The 13,277-nt window shown below is 36.2% G+C and overlaps 1 protein-coding gene across 3 annotated transcripts in view; it reads right to left on the reverse strand.

Annotated features, from left to right (window-relative positions):
* Window positions 1–605: 605 nt before the first annotated feature.
* TBC1D22A (TBC1 domain family member 22A) overlaps window positions 606–13,277 on the reverse strand; it is a 180,896-nt gene continuing 168,224 nt past the window's right edge. For all 3 annotated transcript variants that reach the window (XM_063323378.1, XM_063323377.1, XM_063323379.1), the window contains one exon: window positions 606–3,905. In XM_063323378.1, the coding sequence (XP_063179448.1) occupies window positions 3,777–3,905 (129 nt within the window). In that variant the 3' untranslated portion in view covers window positions 606–3,776. The remainder of the gene's footprint in view (window positions 3,906–13,277) is intronic.

The raw sequence follows: 13,277 nt of genomic DNA on the forward strand, positions 1-13,277 counted from the left end.
TTGCCTTCCGTATAACCAGGCTAGTACATTTTCTCATCAGACTCAGCTGGATTATTGGAAGTCTCCCACTAGCTTCCTTGACATAAGGGACTTGGGCTTCCTATATGCACAGGATGTCTCTCTTTGCTTGTTGATTTACTCAAATCATCTTTAAGTTTCCAGATCTTACTGACCCTTCCACTGTCTTTTACTGCTCCCCCCATGGAGCTGAAGCTTCTTCTCCTTCCTCGCCTCCAGAGACGTACGGAATTCTGTACCTCTGTTTGCTTTGCCCCGATTTGCTCCACTTGCCCCCCAGTTTAACTCTGCTGTGGCGTCAAATTTATCTTCATCTGCTTTTCTGAAAATGCTCAGTACCTTGTACATACACGGTATATGCAGAGACAGACCTTTGGAAGCTGACTGTCTTATTAACTTGCAAAACCCACAAGATCGAAGGGTAGCGAGTTGCAGAGACGGAACTGAGAACAGAGGTTTTGCTTCTGTATTTGCTCTTGCAATACAGGGTTTTGAGACCGTAAAACATAAACACACCAAACCCATGCTTTGATGTAGTATGCAACGTGCTTGATGAAAACAATAAAAAAAGGTTTCCGCTCTATATAGCACTTCATAAATATGCATTTATTTCCTCATCTTTCATCAGTTTTACAGTTTTAACCAGTGCCTCAGTGTTAATATTTGTCAGAAGCATACAATGGAACTTCAGATACTTCTATTTTGTAGTTCTGAAGTTAAAAACAAATTAATGGGCTTTTCCATAAGGAATTGAGCCAAAAAAAATGAAACTAATTCCTTAAAACATATTACAGAGTTACATAAGATTTCAACTTACTTTTCTATCCTACTCCATGTACTGTATTTACAGTTAACTAATTTGTTTATTATTTACATTTTTCAAATACTGTTGTCATAAATCTTTTTATATTGTACATTCTTGTTTAAATTTTTATTACAGAAATTCTTTAACACACGTTTTAGACACTACAATTTCAATATTTCACATGAGTTCTAGGAAATTACTGCCTGGTTTCACTAGTGATGTGTCAAGATGTCTCCTTCATAAGAAAATACATATTACAAAGGAATTTTATAATATTCAGAATCTTGAATTTTGAAAAAAATAAGTACATGGGATATAATAATGATAACGTTATTTCCTTCTCTATGTAATATTTTGTTTGGAATGACATTTTACCTGAGATGTAGAATTGTTAAATGTATGGTGGTTTTGGTTTTTTTTTTTAAATGAAATATTTTATGTAAATCTTGAAGTATTGAAAATTTGAAATTTTACATAAATGTTGGCCTTCTATTTACTGAAGATATACAGATAGGAATTACTATTCCTATCTGTATAGATATATAACTTCAATTTATATATCTAGATCATATTTTCCAGAAAAGTCTACACCTACATAAATAAGCATTGTTATTATATTAGGAAACTTCCCACTATCCTTAAAAAGCAATGTGCTCAAGTACAATATTCAACTTCTGACACAGACACAATAGTAAATGTGACCTCTAATGGTAATATTTTCTTCCAAGGGAAGCAAGAGGTACCTGTTGAATTTGGAAGACATGGCAGACAACTTATGTGGACCCGATGAAGTACATTTTATATATCCAGTCCCATAAATGTTATGCAGGAGCATCTGACACAGCAGACAACTTTGGGTCAACTCTCCGTGTTACATGTAACTACCTAAATAACATCGTAATAGAAAAAAGTTAATTATAGAAAACCCTTACAACATTGCACATTTAATGCTGTGTGTCTTCTCTCGTTACAATAATATGCATCTCTATTAACAAATGATTGTAGATACTAAAGTTAAAGCAAATGGTCATAAATTTCAGGTTTCTTTTATTCTGTTATTGGTAGATATTCTGTTAGGCACAATATGACATTCTTTGTAAACATAAAGATAAGTTTTGATACATTAGACGACGAACTGAAGCTACAGAAAACAGTATGTGGGCATTTAAGAAACACCATCCACTACACACTCTAGGCACAAACGCAGCAAACTCAGAGGCCTGAACTTGTATCCAACGCAACTGAAAACCGCAGCTGACACCAGTGGAACAGAAATGCATCCTAGTCACCAGACACTCCCGCTTCTCAATTAATTCAGTTTTGTCTCTTCTAACAAAGGTTTCATATAAATTTAAAGTACGGATCTCATAATCACACGTTGGTAAAAACGTATTTTATTCTATTTACCCTGAAACACCTAATTATTATAAAGTCCGTGTCAAGAACGAAGGCCCCTAAAACAAGTAATGTAACTGACACATCTAGAAAGCTTTCTTTAAAATATGTATCTACGTATTTTTAAGAACTTGAAAATAATCTTCCAATAACAAGTCATAAGAGAAAACCTCTCGAGGATCTTTTACTTCCCAAACTTAGAAGTGCACTGCACTTTTTGTGCAACTCAAGAACTGAACTGAGGAATAGCAATTCTGAGCTTCCGGTATATTGCTTATTGCAACTCTCACCCTTAATAACCTGTACGCGTAGGGTAGGCACAAATTAATATGCGTTATTTACATCCAATAAAGCAACAGCAGAATTCTTAGCTGAAAAGATTTCTTGAAAATAAATAGGGCACTTAAATGATGTAAGTTTTAAGAAATTATTCGGTAACCCATGATTAGATGGCGAAACATTAATTTAATTCTATAAAGTCATAGAGGATTTTTATTCTGCTAATGACGCAAGAGTGATCTGAGTATATAGTTATTGTTATTGGGAATTATCTTCTCGCTTCCTCTGAATAATCAGGAAAAAGGTATTAATTTTTTTAACGAAAAAGCTTTGGAAAGATGTATTAATTTTCCTTTTCTAACATGCTAGAAATGGAGAATAAGGCAACAACTGAGATAAAAATATATCTTGCTTTGTAAACCAAGCTTCATAATATGTTTCTTAAAAGTGAACTTTCATGCTGAAAAATTGAAATGTCTTGAAAGAAAAGCTTTAATTACTTTGACAAGACCACGTCTTCTATTTCATTCAATATTTTAAAGACACTCCAAAATGTATAGAGAGGGATTTATTTTAGTGCTATAAATGAGTCTTCGTCTTTAAGTAACTCATTTGTATGGCTAAAAGCTTCTACAGCTCCCTGCAAGACTGAGTAATGTTTAGAAAACGCCAGCAATTTCCATTGCAACCTTCTATATTCTTAAATTATGGAAGTATTCTAACCTAATTCCATGGAAAAACAACAGATGGTGTGCGAATATCTGTGTCTTCTGAGTTATAACCGGACCTCAAAACACAGGCCTTGCTGTCTCATATGGTCTTTACGACTATGAAGAGTCTTTTTTCCTACTCAAAGTAAATAACTTTTACTAACCAAAACTGGCTGATAAAGTCACGGCAGGTGACAACTGAAGTAATGACAAAATCGTTCCATAAGTAGTTTTAAGTCTTAGGTACATACAAAAAATTGCTTGACATAAATCAGACAGAGTGCAATGCTCTTAATTAGAGAAGCAGAAAGAAGAAGAGAATTATGCGATAGACTTCTGAACCCACTTTTCATGCTGAGCAAAAAAGTTCACTTTTAAGTTCATTCAACACTTGATATCCCGCTTTGTTCATTTCTTTGGTATTCTGTTCTCATCCTTCAAATTCTAACAGAATTTTAATGGTCATCTTAATTCAAATGAAAGAGCAGTGAGCTGAAAGCACGACCAGAACAACAGATGCCATAATACTGCAGAACACGTTGGTCGTAATGATTTCTGGCTCTTTATATTCATTTCTTGTAATGATTGGGGGCATCCGCGAATGCAAACTTCAGTCTGTAGGCCTCTGCTAGGAGAACACTAATTTCTTCATTTCCCCAGTGTACTGTGGGCAAATTTTGTAAAAATATCAGCAATTCCTAGATGGAGAGAAAAAAAATAAAGTGTTTTAAAACACCAGTGTGATAACAATGTATTACTTATACAATGATTATTTATAAGCAATAAGTCACGTAGCACCTCAGTCTCCCAAACAAACCTGAGATCCCATTAGGTTTAGTGATTTTCCTGTAGCTTGTATAGAAATACTTGCTATTCAGTCTTTCAGTTCAGAAATCAGCTATTAATTGTAGCTGGCTTGTATTAAATGGTTATTTTCTAGTGTTCAGGAAAAGAAAATAATTTTAAAAAAGGACGTGAACTCACTGTGTGTACTATGAGTGAAAGAATGCATCCCTGCCCAAATGAGAGGTGGGTAAATTCTATGTACCCGCACTTGCCCTTGTATGATTATAGCACTACTGGTGCCCCCGATCACGGATGGAGACCCCTTGTCATACTCAGACAAACAACGAGTCACGTGCAATGTATCAGAACCATTCCATTAGACTTCTAAGAGGTAAATAGCGTTACCACATCCGTTTTCTAGCCAGCAATCGAGATACAACGTTCATGGGTGTTGCAGTCACTTGAAAGTATAGAAATTCAATTTTGAGCTCTGTAAGTCCAAACCAGTTTAACATGAGACCCAGTCTTCTTTTAGATTTGCCATATTTCCTACATTATTTTAGCACCCTGATACTTCTTACACCCTTGCCAATTCCAACGAAGCTCTTGAAGTTTCCACATATCGTTTTGCATATAGTTCTTTAAAAATTCCACATGTATCTTCCACATTTAAGATCTTCAACCTACTTTCAGTTTCTAACATCTGTTGCCCAGATCGCTTCAATATCTCTATGCTAGGTATGAACAAGAGGAATACCTACACTTCCTCTTTAAGGAGCTATAAAATATTCATTTAATTTTTAATACCTTAAATGTTTTTATAACCTCTTTACGAGGTGGGTAAGAGGCAGACACCTACAGATAAAGCAAAGTTGCTGACTACATTGCAGAAGTGCTAAAATTCTCTTCCCTAATCAGTCTTTCTACACGCAAACATGAAGAACATCTGACTACTGGTGCTGCTGCTTTCCAGGTATGCATTGTATATAGTACAGCAAACAACCGTTACATTTCTTTCAACATTAATTATGTAACAATACAGATAAAATTAATCAATAAAAGTAATTTCAAATGATAATTTGAGTTTAATTTGAAAAAGTCCTAAAATGTGGATTCCGGCTTTTGTAGGGTACATGTTTTATTGTAGCAACATGGTATCAGAAAATATGCCCAATCTCCCGTGGGCCAAAACCCCAGGACTCTAGCTCTATGCTGAACTGTGATACACAGGATCAAATCCCACTGACTGCACTTGGAAGGATCCTTCAAAAGAGTTACTTGAAAAATGTTTGCTTCCTATCCCATCACCGAACGGTCCAAAGGGCATTATATCCATCTGTGTTGTTGCCTGCCCAAAGTGCCATTCTGTTTCAGGGCACAACTGGATACAGCCTCAAAATTATGGCTGATTGCCAAGTCTGAGACTTTTGACAAAAACTTCCCAGTCACTTCAGATGTTTTCCTCGTCCTGATATTCTGGGAAGAAGTCTCTGACACTGATGCAAAAAGAAGCTACTTTTCTATTTATACACAAAAAAATTATAAACCAAATTATTATTTCAGTCAGTTGCAGTCAAGTCCCACCTCAATTCTTAGCCCCGCTTTCCCACTCTTTTCTGGCTTCTTGTCCCAAAATATTTTTCTGCGGGTCAGTTTTTCCTCTCTCTTGTGTTAGGTTTAGGCAATACGGAGGTAATAAGGAGCTCACTGGGACAGGGCCTGTATGTTCAGTTCTGATGACAGCACCAAAATCCAACGTGACCCACAGCAGCACAAAGCTTCAAATCCTCATCTGTACCCTGAAACTTGCCAGCTGTGAGAGGACACTCCGGAAGATCAACTACCACATGTTCTCTCTCCTGAGTTCATGCAAATGACAATTTTATAAGGCTTGTAGTTTGACCAAACTCGGAAAGTTAGTTTGTTTTTTTTAAATAAATGGTGACCCAAAAGGTCACAAACCCTCCAACGTGATGCAAAAGACACCCTAGGCCAAATATGAAGTTCATGTTTTAAACTTTCCAAAGAAAAAAATCACCTGGAGATCCTCTGTCTCATGCTTTTAATTGCTTTGACAATCATGTTCCTTAAAATTTAAGCTGTGGCAAAGCAGCAGAAGGGCAGTTTTCACATGAGTTACATCCCAACAAACTGAATGTGGAATTTTATGCTGGGAGTTACAAGGCAATCTTAGGAATGAGTGCAGGTGTTAAGCCTGCTTGTATCTCCTAGGTGCTCTATTTTTGCAGAAAAAATGCAGACAATTTGTGCACACTTATATATGTGCATATATTTGTGAGCATGTGCATATGTATATTTTTGCATGAATGTGTTTGTTAAGATGTATTCTAAAGAGCAGGAATAAGTAAGCAGGAATGCAATTAAACGCACAACCATTATCCTGCTATAAATCAGAATCCTGCAATATCGCGTCTAAGTACAGAGTGAAATTCTTCTTCATAAGGGTCTTATTTTCCTTGTCCCACCTTCTCCTTCCTCTGCACCTGCTTTCGTGAAAGATGGTTGTAAAAGCCCTTAGCAAGGATTCTGTGATTTCAGGAAACAGTGAGGAGCAGAAATGAACATAAAATGATTTTGTGTGTGTGTGTGTGTGTGTGTGTGTGTGAGAGAGAGAGAGAGAGAGAGAGAATTATTTTGGCTACATCTATTTCATGGTCTTGCTATACTGGTTCTTGTAATATGAAACAAGAAAGGACAGAAGTTGAGCAGTACTATATATTTAATTACAAATAAGTAGTAATACAACAAAGTTAGCATGAGGATGTCTCTATTACACTTGAGAGAGCACATTTTTAACAAAGTGTTATACAACTGCCAAAATCCCACCTTTTTTTTTTTAATTTCTGCCTACTTATTTGACAGTTATGCTGATAAATGTGATTAATAAATTAGCAGTGCAGAGCAGGAAGGTTGTGTGGAAGGATGATAAATGCCTACCTCCATGACTTTTTTTTTTTTTCCTCCTTGTACAAAAGTAACTTTCAATCAACTCTAAGTCATAGCATTTAATTCAGTGAGTTTTGTGAAATTAGCTCTTTTACTGTTTGCAGTGCCAAGACTTTGCTGGGTCAGACTTCTGGTGCAAAGTGGTACAAACGATTCATACTGATAAAGCAGAAACCACTAGAATCCATGCACAAATAAGGCATCCATGCTAACTGCTTGAATTCATTCTCCTATCCACATTCAGAATTAAAATATGAAACACTTTGAAATATGATGAATCATGAAACTGAATTAATATTTACCAAAAAACCCACATCGGTGATAAACTGCCTAGTATATTTCAGAACAGGAGTCTGAAAATTCTGAAAACCGAGTCTGAAAAGCAGTATTTGTAAAATATTCCTGCAAGAATTTTATTTTCTGCTTAATTTAAATGGTATTGTGATGCCACCTGGCTGAGGAATCAGGGCAGCCAGTAGATCATCAGCAGAGCTGGGGTTTCCAAAATCCCAGTCCAATGTTTGTTTATATATTGGCTGCACCTACAACAAATATATTCAAAATTACACCCTTTGCGTTAGGCGAACAGAGTGCCCCGGTTTCACTGGACTCTTACAGCGCTGAATAGCCATATTCATCCCTCCAACCAAGGCCTCGCGCACGGCCCAGCCTGCCAGCACAGCTTCAGGTTGGTCTATACGTGGCGTTTGCCCTCTCATGCTACCCTGTGGAAAGGCGTTTGCCAACCTCCCTCCTCCTTGCCATTCAGGCAGTGGCAGGTTTCTTCCTGCAAAGAATCACAGGTATCTGAGGGACCTACAACCAGCAGTTAATTCCTCATCTATGGAATAACTTTGTTAAATTAAAAACAAAAAACACAAAACCACAATAACCTCCCCCCCCCCCCCCCCGCCCCAAATTAATCCCTGCTTACTTTCACCTCTGTTTAAAATTTAAAGAAGAGTATTTTCTAGAGTGGTAAACCCCTGAACATTGTAGGGAATGAAATAACAGTCTGATTCCTTTCTTGCCTCAGTCTCGACCGACGAAATCCGCTCTGAGAAATCACAAGTCTCCACGTTGAGGAGCAACAGCTGGGGGAAAGAGGTACTACCCATAGCAGAGGAGGATCAAGGTACTACTTAGATTTGCTCTTCTCCCCACCAAGTACAAGAAAAAGTGAAGAGATTTTAGCACAGGGCCACTTAAATGGTATGGGGGCTGCGGCAGATGTTGTAGCAGGAGAGCGTGAGGAAACAAAGGGATTTTTTAGTTGGGAGAAGAGCAGTCTAAGGAAGGATCTCCCTTCCACACTGAAATTTTTCAGTATTTTATTTTTTTAAAGGACATGGGCTTAATTAGAAAAGAAATACAAAAGCTCAACAAAAAAAACTGCTAAATATATTCACTCGTTTGGTCCATTTACGGAAACAATAAAGGTGTGTTTCCTAACAAGTAGAAGGATGTATTTTTTTATTTGGAATGAAAGGATATAGGGGACTGGTATAGCAGCGTTACTGGGTCATACCGTGAATAAATTAAAAATCTATATATAAAACTGATTTCTTAGTATAAAAAAGATATAAGCATGAAGTATTTAATATCCTTTGTAAGAGATTTCTAGTTTACGTTGATGTATTTAATCCACAAGTCTGAACTAATTCTTCAGGACATTTGAAATTCAACATTTTTGTTACCAAAAATTTTCTTTTATACAATTTCACTCGTGTTTCCTCTACTTTAGCTGCATTTGGATTTACATGATACTTTACATACGTGTTTTTGTGACATGTTAAAATATGCTAAAAGACTTTATCAGCACATTCAACTATGCTACAAGATATATGTTTAAACACTTACGATCAGCTGTACAGAATGTACTTTTAAAGTACGTGTACTTTCAAAATGACATTTTCCTTAGATAAATGAACATGTATTCAAGAACTATCCTATTCACCATGTAATCAAGACAAGACAGCGGTAAACTTGCTGCTAGTGCTGTGGTATAAAAGTACCTTTAGAAGCATGCAAAGTACAAGTATGAGGTCTATCTTTTAAATGCTACAGCAATAAGATCTGGGAGTAACACTCTCTGTTAAGCAATGGCTGTTGTCAGATACGAGATTATTCTTGAGGGAAAAAAAAAATCTTATCACACAAGATCCAATACAAGTATCTAAAAGAAAATACCAGACTGCCAGATAGATATCTCAAAAAGAAGATGATTTCCAAAGCCCTTATTGTTCAGTGCATTCCCCGGTTTCCTCTAAAATCAAAATGGTCAGGGTGTGCTCCTTGTAAACTAAATCAAAACTGAATACTAACAAAACTTCACAAAACACATTTTAATACTTATTACGAAGTCATCATTCTCTTTTTCTGCACTGAGATTGTAACCCAATGAAATCTCAGCCCATTAGAACAATCCTTAAAAAAAAACAGAACCCAGATGCAAAAGAAAGCAAATTCTATCATGTTTTGAAATCTCATTCATTAGCAAGTCCCCTTATAGTATGAAATCCACTATAATCCCTTTAATTAGTACAATTTTTAGCATAAGATGTGGCTATAACACTGGTTATTTGGTAATGGCTATCTATAGTTATGCTATTTATTGTCACCCCAACTCTGACTCCATACATGGATCTTAAAGGAAGGAACATCAAAACCAATTGTAGAACAAATAACTTGATAGTTAATAAAACATTAAAATGTTATTCTAACGAGTAGGGCACAAAGGTCTCTTCTGTGACAATCAAATAAATTTATTTACTTTGAAAATTCAGTTCAGACTTTTTTGTCTGTGTGAATTATTGACAAAGTTCAACTGCAGGGTTTTTTTTTAACAGAAGAAACTTAACAGAACATAAAAACCAGTAATAAAATAGTGCTTTTATTTCTAGCTAACATAAAAATGGCAATAACTAAAGTTAAAATCAAACTTGAACATACTGAGGAAATTAATAGAGTTAGTTTTGAATGTCAAAACTGGCAACCGGTCTATTAATTTAACAAATAAAGGCAGTCCTAAAATACAGTGTTTTTCTACGAGAGCTGTTAATCCTTCCTGCTGCTAACTGCAATGTAATTATGGTCTGAGTACTTCTGGTCTACCACAGCTCCGTTTCGTCCTAATAGGCAGAACCTGCAATCCTACTCTACATTACAATCATGAACTTTTCAGTATTATACTTTAGGACTGCATATAACTAAATGTAAGGTATATTAACTTTATATATAATCTTTCATTATTTAACAAGGAATTGCTAACAGCTGTATTTTGAACAAGAGCTGTATCTATTACACATTATGCACACATATAAAACACTGCAAAATTTATGCTGGCAATTTGATTAAACGGCTTCTTTATGAGAGTTATTTGTACTTTCAAAAGTTGTGCTTGAAATTTTAGAACACAGCATTTACTTTTAAAGAACTAATGAAGTGCAATACTACTAAAATTTATTTAGAGGAACTACTGAGACAAGCTGAGGAGGAAACCAATTATTGCCAGAAAAATGCCCATTTATCTTTTTAGATATTATAAACCAGAAATAAACCATATGCATACATACAAAGAATTCTAAATGTTTCTATGACTTTACGGGAAATTGTATAATGTGGTGCCGGAGATAGCCAGAACTGGACAATGATTCAAAAATTTTTTTCCAAACAGATGTAATGATCATACAGGCAAAAGAAACACAGGAATCATTTAATTCCTATTTCCTTTACAACATTCTTTTTCACTTGCTTGTATTTGGGATTGTCAAGTGTGAAAGGAAAGGGTGGCACGGATGGCCAGCACCGAGCGAGCAGCCCGTCCGTGGACTCGGTCCCTCTGCAGAAGCAGACAGATGATGTGCTGGAGCTCCTGCCTGGCTGAGACCCTACAATAGCTGCCGTGGTCAGGTCGGTAAAGTGCTGTACGATGCCAACTTCTAATCCTCTTCCCAGATACTTAGGATGAAGTATACCCGCTGCTTTGGGACTCAGCCAAGCTCAGTCCAAACCCTCCCCCTTCAGCCTGCTATCAAAGCAGTAACAAACACACCAGCTGGTAACATGAAAGCCCAGGTCCAGCACACACCGGCGAGCCCAGCTGACCTTGTTCACTTGCCTTAGAGCTACTTTTCCCTTCTCTCTGCCCCTCACTGCGGGTATGTAACACACCAAATAAGTAGGGCTCTAGCTCTGAGACAAGTTCTCTTTTCTTTCTTGCGTAGTGTTTTTCCTCTTTCAATGCACTTAGCAATATTCCCTACGCTGCTGCCACTTCTTATTTCTCCAGCTGTCCTAACCTGCTACATGGAGTTGCAAATAATGAGCTGTATTTCTGGAGTGCTGTGCATCTTATTAATTACCTATGTCTCCGAGTCAGAGAAAGCATTTCTTTCCTATTGGGCACAGCTGGAATTGAGAAAACTAAGATTTCAAAATCTAATATTAAAGAGATAGCAGGAAGAGGTCATCTATTGCAGCTTAAGAAATATTTGTTGCAGGTACAGGTTAAGAGGCATAAGAGGACCTGGCTCCTTCAGTGGTACAGCTGCCCACCTGCGCTGCCTCCTGAGCATGGAAAGCTGCACACCACAGCGCACACGCAGTGCCAGCAGCGATGGCTGAGATAGCACAAAACAGGCCGGTTTGGATATTGGATGCAATAAGGCTCTCCTTGTTCTCGTCGTTTCAAAGATTATGGGTGAACTTAAACTTTGATAAGCAGAAGATGGGGAAACACTGGTTCGTCTCTATGGTAGATAAGTGGTAGGAGCACGTTAGCCTGCACTAGACACAGTTTGAAGGATTTAGGAGAGATATGTTCTTGGCAAGTCATAAATCAGTGTAACTCAAGAACTCCCACTGTGAATGTGGAAGGTCACATCCTGTCCTGTGACAGTTTAGAGGAAAAAAACAAACAAACAAAAAACCCCAACCCAATATCTGCTGAAATAGTGAACACTCAATTTCACAAATTCAATGCTAAATTTGATTTTTTTTCCATGTACATTTCTTTATTGCTTGTTACCTAAATTATGCATCTAGAATTTAAGGAAAGAGTTATTAATTCTTTCCAAACAATTGCCTATTAAACAATCCTTCTTATTTATCTTAATTTTGACCTTTCTTTCAGACACCATGGCATCTTCACCAATAGACCACAGCACACAGAACAATATGAAACTAACTACAGAAAAAAAGGGTTATTCAGAGCTCTAACTAAACTTGTTGCATCTTAAAATGGATACTTTTAAAAAAATATATGAATAGGTTAAAGGTTAATTTCTCCTGCTATCAGCTTACATTCAGCAACTCAGGTGCACAGTGATTCTCAACAAGTATATATTTTTTAATTCTTTGATTCAAATATATAATATATATATTCTTTAATTCAAATATACATTTTTTTATTCTTCATTTCAACTGAACAATCTCCCATTAATCTTCTGAAAACATAGAGAAGTATGCTATTCTTATAATTGATTTCATATTCCTAATAAGAACTTCATAGAAACACACCTTAACGTTCTGAAAATGAAAGCTTATGAAAAGTTGATGGTCTTATCATTTCCCTTTCATGTTTTTCTTTTCATGACTACTGAAAAGGATTCCTGGACTCAGCATATTAAAAACACTAAAACAGCAATTAAAGCCCTGTTTCATCCGGTATGGATCTCTTACACAAGTCATTAGCAACCTTAATTGCTAATCATAAAATATGTGGTTCTAAAGAACTATGTCAGAGAGGCTGTACTCATGTAGCTGGAGAGATTTGCATCTTCATTTACACGTGTACGAAAATATATAAATTAATATGGTAAAAAAGTACATTGAAGGACAACATCTTAGCTGAGCTTATAGGTAGCGTTATGTCCTTGCTATCGAATGAAAACAAAAAACAAAACCAGAAGTAACCCCCATCCCTAAACCTTGAAACAGGAAACAAATTTGCATGTTAGATCTTTTTCTTAAAGAAACTTACTATCTACATGTTGTTATCTGTAAGTTTATAAGACAAAGCTAAGGACACAGACGTAAAAACAAAGCAAGCATTGCCACAGAACCTACAAAGATGTTAAACTCCGTAAATAAACATCTTATTTTTGTAATACCTTTTTATTCTGAAGTGCCTCAAAATGTTTCAAAATTATATGCACGTGAAATATAAAGTAGTTAAGGTACTAATACAGAATATTCAATATTCAAGAAAGAAGAGGAAGTCATCTTACTCAAACACTGATGTAAATGTCAAACAAAAACAGTCTTGGCCTCTTCCTTACTTTTAGATTAGAGAAGACAGAACTTCCATTTTAAAA

The sequence above is a fragment of the Chroicocephalus ridibundus genome, chromosome 1, assembly GCF_963924245.1.
Source record: "Chroicocephalus ridibundus chromosome 1, bChrRid1.1, whole genome shotgun sequence".
Classification (NCBI taxonomy): domain Eukaryota; kingdom Metazoa; phylum Chordata; class Aves; order Charadriiformes; family Laridae; genus Chroicocephalus; species Chroicocephalus ridibundus.